Genomic DNA, 19978 nt, shown 5'->3' with positions numbered 1-19978 from the left:
TAATTTAAACCCTTCATTCTCTACTTAATAAGGAATTAGAAAGAGGATAATTCAATCTTAACCCTAATGTATGTTAAAAGACCAAAGTACCCTTAGTTCGATATGATCAAGAAGAATGTGATTGGGCGAAAGAGAGGAAAAAGGGCACAGAATTTCACAAACAAGGGCAGCCCAAGGAATTCAAAACCAAACCAAATCAAATCGAAACCCGAACCAAAAACCCCCATCTCTCTCTCTCTCTCTCTCTCTCTCTCCCCTCTTCGACCCAATTTCTCTCTCTCCTCAAATTGGACAACAGACCTCTCCTCCTTCTTCTTCACCTGAAGTACCAGTCTTCCAGACCTAGAATTTTCCAGTTTCGCCCTTCAGTTTCAAATCGTGATTCCCCCAAAACGAAAAGCCTTGGCTTTTCTATTCAGACATGCCCGTCCCGAACCGATAACGCAGAGGAAGGAACCCAGCCACAACCAAAACGCTGCCGTTTACCCAAGATGATCGTGAGAACGTACGGCCGTCGCAAGGGAGGGGACATTACCAGAACGTATTCCGACACAGAGCTAAACGACGCCGTTCACGACGACGACGACGTCAGCAGCGACCCCTTCGGATTTTCCCTTTCGCAGCCTCCAGAAAGCAGCGGCGACCCTTTCAATTTCTCGTCTCAGGAGGACTCGTCTTCCGGGTGGGCCCACTTCGATTCGGACCCTTACGTCACCAAGGACTCCTCCTTGAAGCGCTTTCCGCTGGACGGCGTCGTCTCGGGGAGGTCCAAGAAAGCTAAGACTCGGAAGGAGGCGGTGGGGAAGAACTCCTACAGGCCGCCGCCGACGCCGTCTATTCTTGCGACATCGACCTTGATGGAGGCGCAGGAGTTTGGGGAGATGATGGAGCACGTGGACGAGGTCAATTTCGCGCTGGATGGTCTCCGGAAGGGTCAGCCAGTTCGGATCAGAAGGGCTAGCTTGCTGTCGTTGCTGTCTATTTGCGGCACGGCGCAGCAGAGACGGCTTCTCAGGACTCAGGGGTAGGTTAGGCTGACTTTAACTACTTCTTTGATGGGTTCTTGGATGTAAATATCCGATTTTTGAAATGGGGTTTTGTGAAATGTAAAGAATTTCTTGGTAGATAATTGGAAATGTTAGTCTTAATTCGTTCTTGGTGGATATTTGATTTTTGGGTATGTGGGGTTTTTGAATTATAAGTAGTTTTTGATAGGTATGTGAATTTGGAGAGTGTGGGTGTGTGTATTTGAAGTAAATCTTGATTGTATGTTGAGTTGAAATTGAGGTTTTGGAGATGTGCTGTTAGAGATGCGTGGTATAGATTCGAAATTTGCTTACGGGTATGTGGATGCCTTACTATGTTGGATGTATCTGAGGGCACATGATAGCGCTATAGAAAATTTGATTTGATTGCTTATTTTTCATTTCAAAATTTGCTTACTCCTTCTTTCTACCAAAATTGTTGTGTGGTTTTTTCTGGGTTATAAATTGATCGGTAGTGCCTTATTTTCAGGATGGCAAAAACTATAATCGAGGCTATATTGGGTCTCAGCTTTGATGATTCACCCAGCAATCTGGCTGCTGCAACTATTTTCTATGTTTTGACAAGTGATGTAAGTCATTTAGTATTCGAAAAGTGATCATTCTAATTTGAAGTTTTTATTTCTATAGGTACCTTTCATGAAGTTTTCTTGTGTACTGCTCATGTCTGCTGTGACTCTTCAAGAGCACATACAATTAATTAATTATTTTTTTTTTTTTGTTTTTTTTTTACTAATAAACCTAAGGGGATAGTCATCTTTCAATATTGCAGGGTCAGGATGATCGTCTCCTGGAATCACCGAACTGTATTAATTTTTTGATTAGGTTTTGCAAACCAATTGTCTCTAACACCACAGAAGATAAAGTACCAAAGGTTGGACGTAAGCTTCTAGCATTGCGTATTGGTGCTGACATCTCGCAGTGTACGACAAAAAGATTGGACTCCAGCTCTGCCGCTATTTTTTCCAAAGTTCAAGAAATTCTTGTAGGTTGCAAGGAATTGAAACCAAGTTGTGGGGATGAAGGAGAAATGGAAAATCCGGAGTTATGCCCAAAATGGATAGCTTTGCTGACTATGGAGAAAGCTTGCTTATCTACTATCTCTCTTGAAGGTCTGAGTCTGTGTTGAAGCTTATGGTTTTCTGGTTATGATACACATTTTTATGCATTATTTAGTCAGGATCTCAAGCTTTTGGCCTGTACTTTCAGAAACCACTGGTGCAGTAAGGAAGTCGGGGGGCAACTTTAAGGAAAAGTTACGAGAGCTTGGAGGTCTTGATGCTGTATTTGAGGTGACCATGGGTTGCCATTCCAATATGGAGGTGTGAACCTGTATGTTTGTTTGATCTCACTGTGTGTTTCATTAAATGTTAAAGAATACCAAGGGACCGTAATGCTTTAAATGGTTATGAGAGATATTTACTTCACTATGCTACTTCAACATTAATTTCTTGGTTCACTATGTAAATAATAAATTTCTGTGAAAAAATAATGCATGTGATGGTAAAGAACCAAAATGATGGTGTGCAGCCTTAGTTGTATCTAGATTCACAAGTTTCTTCTGTTCTGTAACCTATATCTTTCTTCAGTTTATGAGCAACACTGACTACACATTGGTAGTTTTACAGTAACAAATGGGCATTTATCTATTTGCCTTTGGATAGCGTCATCTTCTTTATTGTTCGTTGTAGTTCCTGATTTTCTTCTTGGAGTAACATGAGTGGTTTTGCATGCTAACAATATCACTTCTCAGTCATTGATTTGTTTTCTTTCCTTATTATGTGCACATAATACACATTGAGTTATGATAACCAAAATTCCTTAGACATAATATAACTTTTTCATTTATATACTTACTTTTTTCATTTGAATCCTGGGGTCCATATGGTACTCAATTGTTATCGGTGAAATTGCCTTACTAAGCACCAGAAATTAATATGCAGGGTTGGCTAAAAGATAGCTCGCATACTATTTGGGAAAATGAAAAACACATGGTGCGGAGCCTGGTTCTGCTTTTGAAATGTTTGAAGATCATGGAAAATGCCACATTCCTAAGTAAAGAGAATCAGGTATTTAAATGTGGTTTAGCCTCCCTCTCTATCCCTCCCTCCTCAGTCCGCTGGTCTGCTATCTCTCTGTCACACTTTTCTTCTCCTTTTTAGTTTGTAAAACTCATACTGCATTATGATGTTTGATTATTGTTAATTATTGAAAGGTGTAATAAATCTCCACATCCATGTTTTCTAAACAGAGCCATTTGCTAGGAATGAAAAGGAAGTTGGATCCCATGGCAAATCCTTTGTCTTTTACAGAACTAGTTATAAGTGCCATCAATATTCTGTCAGGTAACTTATAGTTTTTGGAATAACTTTTGATTCCTAATCTTTTTGGCTTTCTGATAATTGATCGCATTGTTTTCTAGGAATTTGTCTACATAAAAGTTCCTCTTCTGCCACCAATGACAAAAAGTCTTATAGTCTTTCTAATGGGAGTGAACATGTTTCTGAGAAGAGCTCCAATAGATGTCAGAGCAGTCGGTTAATGTCAACACCTTGCTCGGTATATACTATATCCAGTTTGGAAACTACCAGCACCTCCATGACTGATACTTATTCATTGAACACAAGACTCAATTCTTCTAGAAATGGTTCTTCCAATGGTACATCAAGACATGTCAGCGGTGGAACTGGTAAATTTAGCAATCTTTCCCTGAAGAATGCTGGTCTCAGTCAGCGATCCTATAACTTTGAAGACTCCAAAATTGATCTTTCAGAGGATAGTCAAGATCCTTTCGCATTTAGCGATGGTTCCAGAATGGATGCTGATCTCAGTCAGAGATCCTATATTTCCGAAGACACCAAAATTGATCTTTCACGGGAGCGTCAAGATCCTTTTGCATTTGATGAAGATGATTATAAACCTTCTAAGTGGGACATGTTATCTGGCAAGACAAATATGTCTCTATCGCAACAGAATGCGGCAGCATACAGAGAAATTGATGACATTTGTCAGTTGCAGCATATTATGAGGCAAGAAGCATCAAGTAATGGAGAAAACCATCAAACACAAGAGACATCCTGTTCAGGTGCTGTTAGCCAAGAAGGTTCCAGTCTTGTAGCTGACTGCCTTCTTACTGCTGTCAAGGTAATCCTGCACCCCACTATGTTAAACCTTTTTCACATTGCTTTAAACTTTTGTGGTCCTCCACGTCAACATCTATGCAATTGTGGGTGGGGTGGTGGTGTTACCGGTGTGTACAATCTAGTTGTTTTTTGGTCCCTTGGTCAAATGAGGGTTTATTTCTAGATTCATGTTACTGTTTACAGTTCTCATCGTCTACTATCATCTCTCAACTAAGATTTATTCAGTTCTTTGAGACTCATTAGCTGTTTGATTATTTTGGTTACTCATTAATAGAATAGTGCCTTTTTGATTAATTGATATCCCGTCCTACATGCACTGTGTTAGAACGCATAAGAAATAGTTGAACTGTGCGAACTCATAACAGTCTTCTTGGCAGGTTCTTATGAACTTAGCAAATGATAATCCTGTTGGGTGTCAGCAAATTGCTGCATATGGAGGGCTGGAAACCTTGTCTTCTTTGATTGCCAACCACTTTCCTTGTTTCAACTCATCATCATCTCCCTTCAGTGAGAGAAGTGAGAATATTTCCAGCATTGAACTTGACCATCAGAATAATAGACATCTTACTGATCAAGAGCTGGACTTTCTTGTTGCTATTTTGGGTCTGCTTGTGAACTTGGTGGAGAAAGATGGCCAAAACAGGTTACCTTGATTTCTCAAATTTTCTCCATCTGTTTATGCATTTTCATTTTAACAACCGACATCATATTTGAGCTCAATTTATAGTTCAACCAAGAGAACACGTTACCACAGTTGGTTCCAATGAAGTGGTTATGCTGAGAGTGTGGAAAAATTTCTTCCACATTCTATGTGGAGATAATGGCGGGGTTATGTGGATGACTGCTCCCATTAGACAACTTGTGTCTTAAAAAGATTTAGACAATGAAAGATGATATAATTAGAACCGTAGTGCTTGTGCTGCAGATTAACTAGTCTTAGTTTCTAGTTCTTAATAAATCATTCATGCATTAGAATTTTCATGCTCGTAATTTATCAAACTTGCTTTTCATCCAGATCACGGCTTGCAGCAGCTAGTGTTCAGGTAGCTAGTTCGGAAGGGTTTGGAGAGGAGAGTCGCAAGGATCTAATTCCGCTAATCTGCTCTATCTTTCTTGCGAACCAAGGTGCAGGCGAGGGAGGTGGAGAAGAAATGGTTTTGCCAGTGAGTGATATGTTCTCGTTGACTGGAAATTTCGGTTTGTTGTTTAAGTTGTGATGTCTTAAAAAACCCAAGGGCCTGCCTTCTGATGTCTAGCTGAACAAAAACGAGAAATTGAAAATTTATTTTCCATAAATTGGTCATGTTCTGGTTGATGTCTTCTAACTTTGATTTTGTTGTATCGGTACAGACTGATGAGGCAGCTGTCTTACAAGGGGAACAGGAAGCAGAGAAAATGATAATAGAAGCTTATTCTGCCCTGCTTCTAGCATTTCTTTCAACCGAAAGGTTTGGCTTGTTTTCTCTCTTTCCTGTGTATCAAGCATTATTGTCGTGCATATTCTCATGCAAAATTTGTTTGCTGTGCTCAGTAAGAACATACGTGATGCAATTTCTGACTGTCTCCCAGACCGCAACCTGGCTATTCTAGTACCTGTGTTGGACAGATTTGTGGTACGTGTCTTAACTTCTAAACGGTGATTACTTCAGAGCACGTGGTTATTAACTGGCGGAAAGTTATATAGCTCTTATGTGATTGTATATATCTTTTATTTCTTCCTCAGGCATTTCATTTGACGCTGAACATGATATCGCCAGAGACTCATAAAGCTGTGAGTGAAGTAATCGAATCATGTAGGATGCGGTGAGAGCTTTGGAGATGGACGAGAATCCTGTACAGATTTGGCTTTCCTTTTAGAAAAAATTGTTGTTTACCCGACTTTGCGACTCTCGACGGGTCGGGATTCAGCTGCACGCCATGTGCAGCTGACTGCAGGCCTGGTTGCTCTGTATTTGTTTAGGTTTCTTTTTTCCTTCGCTCCCCTGGCGCTATTCTTTTGTATCTTTGTTTTTGGTTTTCCCACCATTTTTGAGCTGGTCAGAGACCGTACTTGTATACCAAGAATAATAGCTTAATGGCAATGTCTTGCTTTCCTTGTAATTAACATTTCTTCTTCTTGTTCTTGTATTATTTTTTGTTTTTGTCGTAATATAAGAGTTATGTTCGCCTATATCCTATGGTTCAAGAAAATTGTGATCAATCGGTGTTCTACGCCACTTAGGATACATCATTAATTTTTTTTTTTTTATTCAATAGAAAAAGAATGAAAGAGTATAACGATATAAAAAAAATAAGACTTATTCTAGTGAAAATAGATTTTTCTCTAGAAAGAAACATATAAGACTTATTCTAGTTAGAGCCGATAACTATGCGTGTATAACGATATAAAAAAAAAAACTAAAAAAACACTAAGAAATTTTCTGAGTCTATTTTATTTTTTTTTTATCAATTTAAGTCATATTTAATAATTTGTTCACCGAATACCTAAATAAATATGAGATGAATGCTGTATTTCATTAACTGCCTTTCTTACCTTACAATGTACTATTTCTGCTAATACCTAACCCTAACTGTCACCACAAGATGCTGCTATCGTCTCTGAACATATGGAAAACCTTAAATGCATTAATAAGTTAAATTAAACCCCCACAGAAACAAGAAAGTTCAAAAAGAGAGAACGTATTAAAAAGAGATCAAGGCATGCAAAAATATAAACTGCTATCTACAAACTAGCTGATTAAACCAGAAACTTTCCTAGCTTACATAGTTGTCGCCATCCTCATCTTCATGGTTGTCATCATCCTCATCATTAGCGTCATCGTCTTGGTCCTCCTCATCATTATTATAATCATCATTCTCATCATCCTCATCATTAGCTTCATCGTCTTGGTCCTCCTCCTCATCATTCTCATCATCCTCATCATAATCCTCATCAAAATCATCAACTTCGCGAGAAATATCTTTCAAGGCCGCTGCCTCTGTGTAAGGGATACGATGGAAATGTGAAATTTCCCCTCAACATCTCAAGAAATTTGTTTCAAGGCCTCTTTGTAAGGGATAGAAATGGAATTTGGAATTCTCCACCCTTCCCTTTCGGCAATCATAGTTTTGTCGCATAGTAAACGTACCCCTATTTTCTTCACCTCAACATCACCACGAGTTGCAATAACATGGACCGAATCGCCTTCTTCCAAATTGAACTCAGTTTCCGGCAACAAAAAATTTCCCAGCCAAATGTACTCTCCATCGGAAATAACATCAACCACACCGTTAACAAAACTAGTACGCTTGGTGTGATTAATAACATAAATACGAGACCGAGAAATACGACGAGAACCCCTGTTGTGATCATAAGGACAATAAGCCACGCACAGAGCCAACACTTTTGCATTACAACCAATTTCCTTAGGCACTTCAAAACGGACTTGGGTACCCTCGTTGACATGATTGAACCAAGTGGGAATTTGTCTTCCTACAAGATTCATCGTTCCACATCCTGTCCATCCCTATACCATGTTGAACAAGATTTTTGTGAGTAATACATACATAACACACATTTGCGAGGGAGGAGAGGGGGGTAGTGTGGAAGAGAGAGTACCTGTAGCGTGCTATCCTTAAGAATGAAATCTATGACATTGTTGTGTGTTGTCATATGAAGGTCGAGGCCCGAGTTTAACGCGCTATCCAAGCCTGGAAATTCAATGAGTTTCGGGGAACCGAGTGTCACGAATGTCATCAACATGCCTGAAAAATCTGGCATTCTTTCAAATGCAGAGCAGTTGTACATCCACAGGCATTCCAATCTTTGTGGTAAATCTGTGATCTCGACAAGGTTTCTGCAACCATTCAACACTAGCATATAAAGCTTGGAGAGGCCACTGAGGCTTGGAAGGCTCCGAAAATTATTGTTATTTAGATATAATCTCCATAAACAAGGTAGACTACTCCCAATATCATTAGGCACTTCCTCTAATTTGCTGTTCGCCAAATTTAAGCTTGTTAAAGAGCGTAAGCCTCGTAAGGAAGGTAGCTGCAAAGAACACTTCAAATTCCTCAAAGATAAGTACTCAAGGTTCTCCAGTCGTCCGATGGAAGGTGGTACTTTTTCTATGGCCGTCCCATCTGCAGAAAGAGTGACCAATGATGCCACTTCTCCCAAGTTATCAGGCAAGCTTTGGAATCTTGAACAACCATCGAGAACAATTGTTTTGACAGATTTCGACTTGTAGAAACTCCTCGGGAGAGCCTTAAGCGTTTCACAGTCTTTCAAATTCACCAACACAAGACTCTTGAGATCTCTGATGGACTTGTGAACTTTAGCCAACCTCTTACAATCTTTGAGTATCAATTTCTCAAGATTTGGGAGTTTCGAAAAGTCTGGCGATTGTGTTAGATCGTGGGAGTGGCTGAGATTTAGAATCTTCAACTTATCCAGCAACTGTTAAGAAAAATAAAATTGAAATAAAAAATTAAAATCCAAAAAGAAGATACAGAGAGCATAAAAACAATTCCTAATTTGGTTCAGGTTACATTGTACGTACCCCAGAATCCTCACAAAGAACTTGTTTGAGGCTGCTGTATCGCATGTCGATAGCGACTATGTTTGGTTGACACAGTTCTATTGGTATGAACTCCAATGGGAATCCATGCCAACACAACCATCTTAATTTTTTGAAAAGACATTGGTATTCCCCAGCGAGCCGAACGTAATTTAGTTGAAGCAATCTCAGTCTCCTCATATTTCTAAGCGCCTCAGTACTGAAACTAGTCTCTTCAAGACTCGGCAAATTCAAAGCCAGACCTTCAATTTTTTCAGTTCCCTGCTATCCGAAAAAACAGACTCCAAATAAGAGAAGGCTTTGCATGAAAAAGAGTTAGATTACGAACTTACATATGCTTACACGTTTAACATAAAGTTTGATTGGGAAAGTACTTACAGATTTGTCTATTAATACATCATTTACATCTTCAGGACGCCACAATCTACTCCGTTCTCCAGGAAAATCGGTATTTTCTGCATGCACGATATCTCTGCCCATGTCCCGAAGCAAATCATGCATCGTAATCCTGTTTTTTATACCAATAGTTATAAGGCACCGATCAAGGAGGACCTCGATTCCTGTTGTTGCATAAAAGCCACAACCATCCAGGATTTGTATGACGTAGTTCTTGTCCATTCCGATAAAAAAACAAGCTATATCGAGGAATATCTGTCTCTTGCAATTATCATTTAGCCCGTCGTAGCTTATTTTCAGTTGTGCCTGAATTTCTCCACGGGGAATCATTTTCAATTCATCCAATAGACTTCTCCATCCATCTACACTTCGTTTGAAAAGAGTAGATCCTAAAACTTCAAGAGCCAGCGGCAATCCTCCACAGTAATTGACTACTTCTTTTGCGAGCACAAGATATTGTCTAGGACAACAACTAGTTCTGAAAGCATGCCAACTTAGGAGCTCAAGAGCTTCTTCTTGGTCCATTCCTTTCGCCTGATATATCTTATCAACTGCAAATTCTTTTAGCACACGTTCGTTTCTAGTTGTGATGATAATTCTGCTCCCTGGGCCAAAAGAGTGGCAATTTCCAACTAATTCACGTAGCTGCTTCACATCGTCCACATCATCAAATATGACAAGTACCTTTAAGCATGGAAATCTTTTCCTTACCAAGGCGGTCCCTGCAGCAACACTGCTTACCTTTGTCTTGGTTTGCAAGATATCAAAAAGAAGTTGTTTTTGCAAATTTTCTAGTTTCTTTTCCCTCACTTTTTCAAGGAAACTTTTACGTCGAAACCTGTCAGAAAATCGATTATAAACGGCTTTAGCAAGCGTTGTTTAACCTATTCCACCCATGCCCCAAATTCCAATCACTCGAACATCATCTGAATCTCCGATGTGTAGATATTTACTGATATCTTGCACCCAAGAATCTATTCCGACTGGGTAGGGCGCTATGTCTAAGTATGTGTTGTTCAGCTTCCTAGTGACTTCCTCAGTAATCATCCTGATAAACTTTGCTTCATGCCTGGCATTAGTCAAATTGAGAAGCAAAACGAAGATTGTTATACAACTACAAGACGAAATTGAACTAATACACAAAATTACTTATCATGACTAGAGATTTTATTTAAGACAAATTTCTTTGAGGTGTTGCGTTTAAACTTAGCAAACATCAATTAAAAATTCAAATTAGAAACACAAACAAACAAAATCAGTTGAAGCTTTATTGTATGATTTTATTAAAAGAGGTCTAAGAAATCGCATGCTTCCAAATTAATGAGCAAAGGTACGTTAAAGACTAAATTCATAAGAGAAGAAATTAGTAAGTACCCGTCCAAAGTGTTGTGGAGATTCCAGCCAGACAAATTCGAAGCTTCTACAAGAGCAGTTCTCCACCTCTTTACCTTACAAATCTCTACCTTCTTTTCATCTATATGGTCCAGAAACGATTGTCCAAAACTGCCTGTCTGTGTCCTGATATCCGAAGGAAAAACGTCATAGAATATCGGCAAAACTAACTGCCCCAGCGTTCTTCTACACTCCATGATCTTAACCAGCTCCTCGAGGCACCAGCTGGAGTTCGCATACCCTATAGAGAAGACGATGATAGAGATCTTAGAACCTTGGATTGCCCGCTCAAATGCGGCTCTTAATTCTTCTCCCTTTTTTAGTTCTTCGTCGTCAATAAAAGCATTGATTCCAGCCCTTGTTAATGCTTCATAGAGGTGGCCCGTGAATTTTTTACGTGTGTCTTCGCCTCTGAAGCTTATGAACACATCGTAGAGCGAACCTTTTGAGGAGGAGGACGAGGACAAGGAGGCGGAGGACGACGATGAGGATGAGGGCGAGGAGGTGGAGGAGGACGATGAGGATGAGGATGAGGATGCGGGCAAGGAGGAGGAGGAGGATGCGGGCAAGGAGGAGGAGGAGGATGACGAGGCTTTATCGGGGACTGAGACATTCATTTGGCGAAAGACGAGGCCGAGGGAGCAGAGGAGGAAGATGAGGACATCAAAGACAAGACCGGAATTGCGAGCCGCAAGGTGGTAGGACAATAACACCAGCACCAGAGTTAACAGCTTCCCTAAGCTCGACCAGGTATCCATTTCCTTCATTTTCTTTAGGCAAATTGAAGGTTTTTGGCGATATTGATTTTCTTTCTTCTACAAGACTTCACTACAAGAGTTAATTTGAAGTACCCTATTACGCAATCCCGCCAATAACGCAATTAGCCGACAACCCATCAGGCTGGGCCCCATTTCCCTCAGCCCTTTCCCTTTTCCTTTGCTTTTTTCATACAGTTTACATGCGTCTGTGATTTTTTTTTCCCCTTTTTTCTGCCGGAACTACTTTCTTTTTCTTATAATTAAAAGAATTTTAATGAAAAATTCATGATACGGTTTATTTTAATAAAAAATTATATTTTTACATTAAAAAATTAATTTTTGTACTAAACTCAAAATTTTCAAACTTTTTTCATTAATTTTTGTTATAATTAATAAACCCGTCAACTCTATGCCAATAATGCAATTAGGAATTAGGATTGCACATGGGCGACCGACAACCCATCAGGCTGGACCCCATTTCCCTCGGCCTTTTCCTTGTTACTTTACTTTTTTCTCAATTTTTGGCGAGTTTCCTTCACTTTTGGTCAATCATGTGCGTTTTCATACCTTTTTACAGTTTGCATGCGTCCGTGATTTTTTTTCCTTTTTCTTCCTTTTTCTTGGTTGTTGTGCCGAGGCCGCCCTCCAGCTGGAAATAAGGAGGAGACAGAGAAATAAGAACTGCCGCTTGGTTGGTGAAACAGTGTCAAGCATTTTCATTGGACGGAGGACTGTGCATGTTGGGTTGGATCGCCAAATGGCTGGAAAAAATTTATAACCAAGCGGATTTTATTTTTATTTTTATTTTTTCCTCTGATGTTCAACTGCAAGTAGAAATTCTGTTAGTTTAAGGGATTTAAGGATAAAGTGCATTTTTTCAAAGAGGATTAGCTTGGAAGGGATAATTAAGCATCTTTAAAAGAGGAGTTAAAATGTTCACATCAGTAAAAAAATACGGAATTAGTGTCAACAATTTTTTTTTTTTTTTTTTAACAAACGATATTAACTTTTGTTCTAAATACTTATTACATTCATGAAAAATAAATAATGTAATAAATAGTGGTTTAAATTTGACATATCGGGTGGAGAATATAATTAAAATAAAAAAATCAAAATATCACATAAGCTTTCAAATTTAAATTTTATGTTTAAAATTTGAAATCTAGTTTGGAAAAGAACAAATCAGTTGTTTTTTTTTTATGGATTTCTTTATAGATAATGTTGGCGGTATTAGAAAATTTTATTAACATGAAAAAAAAAATTATACTTAATCTATGGACATAAACTTTAACCCTTAATTTGGTCCAAGATATTATTAGAGCATTCCCACTTGGTTTGGTCCCGTGTAATTTTATTTTCCCTGCTAGCAACATTATGAATTCCAACTATGCTTTTTTTTTTTTTTTTGGCTAAAAAAATTAAAAAAAAAAAATGGATAGGAAAGAGCAACAACATGCATATGTAGAGTTTATATGCTTTTAATTATTTTTATGAGTTCGTGTTTGTACCAAGACAGCTGTCAATTTAAGATTTAGTATTGAATGGCTCCATAACCAGCACAACTTTTCTGAAGATCTGGAATTAGGTGGGTCTGAAGAATTGCATAGCTTGGGGGTATCATCTTGAGGACCCATATCATCTAGATCAGACCAAGGCCGACGCCCACCGTACATATGGTGCCTATGCCACTCTTCGGCTGGAGGGTGGAGTTCTAACACTCGGAGTAACAAACCACCAACATCTGCACCTATAGGCAGAGGCATATTCTGTATAGCCCATCAAAAAAAGAGATTGTAACTATGAGATTTCAAGTTGTGAACTTGTGATTGACACAAATTTTAAACAACCAGTTAACAAGAAAGTTAATCCTCTGACTGAATAAAGTTGCAGGTATTGAGTTTAGCAGCATTGTTAACAAGGAAGAGTAGAAACCATGCAACTCCATCATCATGCATGAGTGGTATTTTTGGAAATACAACTATACCTGCATATGAGGGTCCTAATTGTTATGAAAAAATTAGCATGTACATGAAAATCTATATTCAAATTTATGTAGACAATAATTAAAAGGCTTAATTACTGGTCCATCTTTGAAAGTGTGAAAAAATCTTACTATGCCTCTTGAAACTTATTTTGATCCAATTTACTTACTTTTTGAAATATATAAATGTGTCTCATTTTATCGTATACCGTTAGCTTCATTAAGTTTTGGGGTGTGTTGTCCACATAACTCTTATTAATTTTTGTCCGTTGATCTTCTTCAATTCATCCGATCCGACAGCTAAAAATTAAAAGAATGTATGAGAAGAAAAAAGGAGTGTATGAATATCACATCCCTAAGTTTTTCTTTAATGTCGTTCACGTTAACACGTCATCCATATGTCAAAAGATAGAGTACCTTTTTGTCTTTTCCCGTTCCACAGCTCAATACAAGTCTATCCTTCTCCTTCGCTTCTTTAGCTCATTTCACTCTCCCTCTCTATCTCTCACATATTTCTATCTCTTGGTCTTATTGACTTTTGGCTAAATAATGTTTAAAAAATGAGTTTTCACCTTTTCTATAATTTGTGATTCTCTTTTTCACATGTGAGTGAGAGTAATGTTTAACTCATATAAATGATAAGTTTTATATTCAGTTGTTACTTCCTTATTGCGTGCCTTCAACTGCAAATTCCTATCTCAATAAAGCGTGCAACAAATCAAGTCTCACTGTAGTACTTTTGTATCTTTGTTTTTTATTTTCCCGCCATTTTTGAGCAGGTCAGAGACCGTATTTGTATCTTTGTTTTTTATTTTCCCGCCATTTTTGAGCAGGTCAGAGACCATACTTTGTATACGAAGAATAATAGCTTAATGGAAATGTCTTGCTTTCCTTGTAATTAACATTTCATCGAACTTGTTTTCCAGATTGGAAACTCTCGATTCCATGGTCTTGCGCGAAGTTTGCCACGTTATACAGTGGAGAAGGATAGAGAGGAACAAAACGACTGGCTTGATACCAATGTTAGAACCATACTCTACGTCTTCCATAATGTCTTCCATAATTGCAGCACATATATGGGAAGGGGTGTGCTATACACACACATTTTTTTTACTTCTCTCACACCTTTTTAGTTTCGGCCGTCGGATCAGATGAATTGAATAAGATCAACGGACATAAATTAACAAGAGGTGTGTAAGAACTAAAAAGGGATGTGTAGATAACATTTCCCATATCAGAAATCAGAACAACAATACAACCAATCAATATTTCATTAACCGCCTTTCTTCCCTTACAACGTACTATTTATTCTAATACCCAACTCTAACTCTCACCACAAGATGATGCCATCGGGCGTCTTAATAGCCATGTCCCGGAGAATGACGGGAGGAGGCGTGCGCTGACGCTTACAGTTGGTGACTACATGAGAAGAAGAGGGAGGGCTTCTCTGAACATATGGAAAACCTTAAATGCATTAATAAGTTAAACTAAACCCCCACAGAAACAAGAAAGTTGAAAAAGAGAGAACATGTTAAAAACAGATCAAGGCATGCAAAAATACAAACTGTATCTACAAACTAGCTGATTAAACCAGAAAGTTTCCTAGCTTACATAGTCGTCGCCATCCTCATCATTATGGATGTCATCATCCTCATCATTAGCATCATCTTCTTGGTCCTCATCATCATTCTCATCATCCTCATCATTAGCATCATCGTCTTGGTCCTCCTCATCATCATTCTCATCATCCTCATCATAATCCTCATCAAAATCATCAACTTCGCGAGAAATTTCTTTCAAGGCCTTTTTGTAAGGGATAGAAAGGGGAGGGAACAGTTTCCATAAAACACCTCCACTTTCGCGAGTCCGAGTTTCGTCGCATAGTAAACGTACCCCTATTTTCTTCACCTCAATAGCTCGATGAGGTCGCATAGTAATAACATGGACCGAATCGCCTTCTCCCAAATTGAACTCAGTTTCCGGCAACAAAATATTTCCCAGCCAAATGTACTCTCCATCGGAAATAACATCACCCATACCTTTAACAAAACTAGTACGCTTGGTGTGATTCATAACGAAAATACAAGACCGAAAAACATGATTAGAACCCCTGTTGTGATCATAAGGACAATAAGCCACGCACACAGCCAACGCTTTTTCATTACAACCAATTTCCTTAGGCACTTCAAAACGGACTTGGGTACCCTCGTTGACATGATTGAACCAAGTGGGAATTTGTCTTCCTACAAGATTCATGAATCCACATCCTGTCCATCCCTATACCATGTTGAACAAGATTTTTGTGAGTAATACATACATAACACACATTTGCGAGGGAGGAGAGCGGGGTGGTGTGGAAGAGAGAGAGTACCTGTAGCGTGCTATCCTTAAGAATGAAATCCATGATTTTGTTGTGTGTTGTCATATGAAGTGTGAGGCCCGAGTTTAACGCGCTATCCAAGCCTGGAAATTCAATGAGTTTCGGGGAACCGAGTTTCACGTATGTCGACGACATGCCTGAAAAATCTGGCATTCTTTCGAATGCAGAGCAGTTGCACATGTATAGGATTCTCAAACTTTGTGGTAAATCTGTGATCTCGACAAGGTTTCTGCAACACTTCAAGTTTAGGAAAACAAGATGGGAGAGGCTACTGAGGCTTGGAAGGCCCCGAAAATTATTGTTATTTAGATATAAGAGCCGTAAACAAGATAGACTACTCCCAATATCATTAGGCACTTCCATTAAATTGCTGTCTTCCAAATGTAACTCTGTTAAAGAGCGTAAGCCTTGTAAGGAAGGTAGCTGCAAAGAACACTTCAAGCTCCTCAAAGATAAGTACTCTAGCTTCTCCAGTCGTCCGATGGAAGGTGGTACTTTTTCTATGGCCGTCCCATCTGCAGAAAGAGTGACCAATGATGCCAATTCTCCCAAAAAATCTGGCATTCTTTTTAATGCAGAGCAGTTGTCCATGTTCAGGTTTTCCAAACTTTGTGGTAAATCTGTGATCTCGACAAGGTTTCTGCAACCCTTCAAGATTAGGAAAACAAGATATGACAAGTACCTTTAAGCGTGGAAATCTTTCCCCTACCAAGGCGATCGCTGCAGCAACACCGCTTACTTTTGTCTTGTTGGTTTGCAAGATATCAGAAAGAAGTTTTTGCAATTTTTCTAGTTTCTTTTCCCTCACTTTTTCAAGGAAACTTTTACCTTGAAACCTATCAGAAAATTGATTATAAACGGCTCTAGCAAGCGTTGTTTTACCTATTCCACCCGACGCCCCAAATTCCACCCGACCATCTCCTCAGTAATCCTCCTGATAATCATTGCTGCATGCCTGTCATTAGTCAAGTTGAGAAGCAAAACAAAGATTGTTATACAACTGCAAGACGAAATTGAACTAATACACAAAATTACTTATCATGACTAGAGATTTTATTTAAGACAAATTTCTTTGAGGTGTTGCGTTTAAACTTAGCAAACATCAATTAAAAATTCAAATTAGAAACACAAACAAACAAAATCAGTTGAAGCTTTATTGTATGATTTTATTAAAAGAGGTCTAAGAAATCGCATGCTTCCAAATTAATGAGCAAAGGTGCGTTAACGCCTAAATTCATAAGAGAAGAAATTAGTAAGTACCCGTCCAAAGTGTTTTGGAGATCCCAGCCAGACAAATTCGCAGCTTCAGAAAGAGCAGTTCTCCACCTCTTTACCTTACAAATCTCTACCTTCTTTTCATCTATATGGTCCAGAAACGATTGTCCAAAACTGCCTGTCTGTTTCCTGATATCCGAAGGAAAAACGTCATAGAATATCGGCAAAACTAACTGCCCCAGCGTTCTTCTACACTCCATGATCTTAACCAGCTCCTCGAGGCACCAGCTGGAGTTCGCATACCCTATAGAGAAGACGATGATAGAGATCTTAGAACCTTGGATTGCCCGCTCAAATGCGGCTGTTAATTCTTCTCCCTTTTTTAGTTCTTTGTCGTCAATAAAAGCATTGATTCCAGCCCTTGTTAATGCTTCATAGAGGTGGCCCGTGAATTTTTTACGTGTGTCTTCGCCTCTGAAGCTTATGAACACATCGTAGAGCGAACCTTTTGAGGAGGAGGACGAGGACAAGGAGGCGGAGGACGACGATGAGGATGAGGGCGAGGAGGTGGAGGAGGACGATGAGGATGAGGATGAGGATGCGGGCAAGGAGGAGGAGGAGGATGACGAGGCTTTATCGGGGACTGAGACATTCATTTGGCGAAAGACGAGGCCGAGGGAGCAGAGGAGGAAGATGAGGACATCAAAGACAAGACCGGAATTGCGAGCCGCAAGGTGGTAGGACAATAACACCAGCACCAGAGTTAACAGCTTCCCTAAGCTCGACCAGGTATCCATTTCCTTCATTTTCTTTAGGCAAATTGAAGGTTTTTGGCGATATTGATTTTCTTTGTTCTACAAGACTTCACTACAAGAGTTAATTTGAAGTACCCTATTACGCAATCCCGCCAATAACGCAATTAGCCGACAACCCATCAGGCTGGGCCCCATTTCCCTCAGCCCTTTCCCTTTTCCTTTGCTTTTTTCATACAGTTTACATGCGTCTGTGATTTTTTTTTCCCCTTTTTTCTGCCGGAACTACTTTCTTTTTCTTATAATTAAAAGAATTTTAACGAAAAATTCATGATACGATTTATTTTAACAAAAAATTATATTTTTATATTAAAAAATTAATTTTTGTACTATTTATTTTATTCTTATTGTTAAAACTTAAAATTTTCAAACTTTTTTCATTAATTTTTGTTATAATTAATAAACCCGTCAACTCTATGCCAATAATGCAATTAGGAATTAGGATTGCACATGGGCGACCGACAACCCATCAGGCTGGACCCCATTTCCCTCGGCCTTTTCCTTGTTACTTTACTTTTTTCTCAATTTTTGGCGAGTTTCCTTCACTTTTGGTCAATCATGTGCGTTTTCATACCTTTTTACAGTTTGCATGCGTCCGTGATTTTTTTTCCTTTTTCTTCCTTTTTCTTGGTTGTTGTGCCGAGGCCGCCCTCCAGCTGGAAATAAGGAGGAGACAGAGAAATAAGAACTGCCGCTTGGTTGGTGAAACAGTGTCAAGCATTTTCATTGGACGGAGGACTGTGCATGTTGGGTTGGATCGCCAAATGGCTGGAAAAAATTTATAACCAAGCGGATTTTATTTTTATTTTTATTTTTTCCTCTGATGTTCAACTGCAAGTAGAAATTCTGTTAGTTTAAGGGATTTAAGGATAAAGTGCATTTTTTCAAAGAGGATTAGCTTGGAAGGGATAATTAAGCATCTTTAAAAGAGGAGTTAAAATGTTCACATCAATAATAATAGTAAAAAAATACGGAATTAGTGTCAACAATTTTAATTTTTTTTTTTAACAAACGATATTACCTTTTGTTCTAAATACTTATTACATTCATGAAAAATAAATAATGTAATAAATAGTGGTTTAAATTTGACATATCGGGTGGAGAATATAATTAAAATAAAAAAATCAAAATATCACATAAGCTTTCAAATTTAAATTTTATGTTTAAAATTTGAAATCTAGTTTGGAAAATAACAAATCAGTTGTTTTTTTTTTATGGATTTCTTTATAGATAATGTTGGCGGTATTAGAAAATTTTATTAACATGAAAAAAAAAATTATACTTAATCTATGGACATAAACTTTAACCCTTAATTTGGTCCAAGATATTATTAGAGCATTCCCACTTGGTTTGGTCCCGTGTAATTTTATTTTCCCTGCTAGCAACATTATGAATTCCAACTATGCTTTTTTTTTTTTTTTTGGCTAAAAAAATTAAAAAAAAAAAAATGGATAGGAAAGAGCAACAACATGCATATGTAGAGTTTATATGCTTTTAATTATTTTTATGAGTTCGTGTTTGTACCAAGACAGCTGTCAATTTAAGATTTAGTATTGAATGGCTCCATAACCAGCACAACTTTTCTGAAGATCTGGAATTAGGTGGGTCTGAAGAATTGCATAGCTTGGGGGTATCATCTTGAGGACCCATATCATCTAGATCAGACCAAGGCCGACGCCCACCGTACATATGGTGCCTATGCCACTCTTCGGCTGGAGGGTGGAGTTCTAACACTCGGAGTAACAAACCACCAACATCTGCACCTATAGGCAGAGGCATATTCTGTATAGCCCATCAAAAAAAGAGATTGTAACTATGAGATTTCAAGTTGTGAACTTGTGATTGACACAAATTTTAAACAACCAGTTAACAAGAAAGTTAATCCTCTGACTGAATAAAGTTGCAGGTATTGAGTTTAGCAGCATTGTTAACAAGGAAGAGTAGAAACCATGCAACTCCATCATCATGCATGAGTGGTATTTTTGGAAATACAACTATACCTGCATATGAGGGTCCTAATTGTTATGAAAAAATTAGCATGTACATGAAAATCTATATTCAAATTTATGTAGACAATAATTAAAAGGCTTAATTACTGGTCCATCTTTGAAAGTGTGAAAAAATCTTACTATGCCTCTTGAAACTTATTTTGATCCAATTTACTTACTTTTTGAAATATATAAATGTGTCTCATTTTATCGTATACCGTTAGCTTCATTAAGTTTTGGGGTGTGTTGTCCACATAACTCTTATTAATTTTTGTCCGTTGATCTTCTTCAATTCATCCGATCCGACAGCT

The 19978-nt window shown here is 38.4% G+C and overlaps 1 protein-coding gene and 2 pseudogenes across 1 annotated transcript; 1 reads left to right on the top strand and 2 right to left on the bottom strand.

Annotated features, from left to right (window-relative positions):
• The first annotated feature begins 199 nt into the window (after positions 1 to 199).
• Positions 200 to 7481, top strand: LOC137726581 (wings apart-like protein 1). Its single transcript, XM_068465518.1, has 12 exons — positions 200 to 1024; positions 1516 to 1615; positions 1816 to 2155; positions 2253 to 2365; positions 2987 to 3112; positions 3295 to 3388; positions 3466 to 4187; positions 4564 to 4829; positions 5202 to 5349; positions 5537 to 5634; positions 5718 to 5799; positions 5910 to 7481. Exons 1-12 carry the CDS (start codon positions 492 to 494, stop codon positions 5991 to 5993), a joined length of 2706 nt encoding a protein of 901 aa, XP_068321619.1. The 5' UTR covers positions 200 to 491; the 3' UTR covers positions 5994 to 7481.
• On the bottom strand, positions 6792 to 11343 carry LOC137726582 (disease resistance protein RUN1-like; annotated as a pseudogene).
• A 3180-nt stretch (positions 11344 to 14523) lies between these two features.
• LOC137722156 (uncharacterized) lies at positions 14524 to 19458 on the bottom strand (annotated as a pseudogene).
• Positions 19459 to 19978: the final 520 nt, after the last annotated feature.

The sequence above is a fragment of the Pyrus communis genome, chromosome 2, assembly GCF_963583255.1.
Source record: "Pyrus communis chromosome 2, drPyrComm1.1, whole genome shotgun sequence".
NCBI lineage: Eukaryota > Viridiplantae > Streptophyta > Magnoliopsida > Rosales > Rosaceae > Pyrus > Pyrus communis.
The sequence above is the reverse complement of the archived record's forward strand: the minus strand, read 5'-3'. Positions and strand labels throughout refer to the sequence as shown.

Bases quoted from the DNA above. Each gene is read 5' to 3' on its own strand.
- LOC137726581 (XM_068465518.1), top strand. From the start codon at position 492: ATGATCGTGAGAACGTACGGCCGTCGCAAGGGAGGGGACATTACCAGA. The intron at 4,188-4,563 runs GTAATCCTGCAC...TCTTCTTGGCAG, and splicing joins GCCTTCTTACTGCTGTCAAG to GTTCTTATGAACTTAGCAAA. The intron at 5,800-5,909 runs GTACGTGTCTTA...TTTCTTCCTCAG, and splicing joins CTGTGTTGGACAGATTTGTG to GCATTTCATTTGACGCTGAA.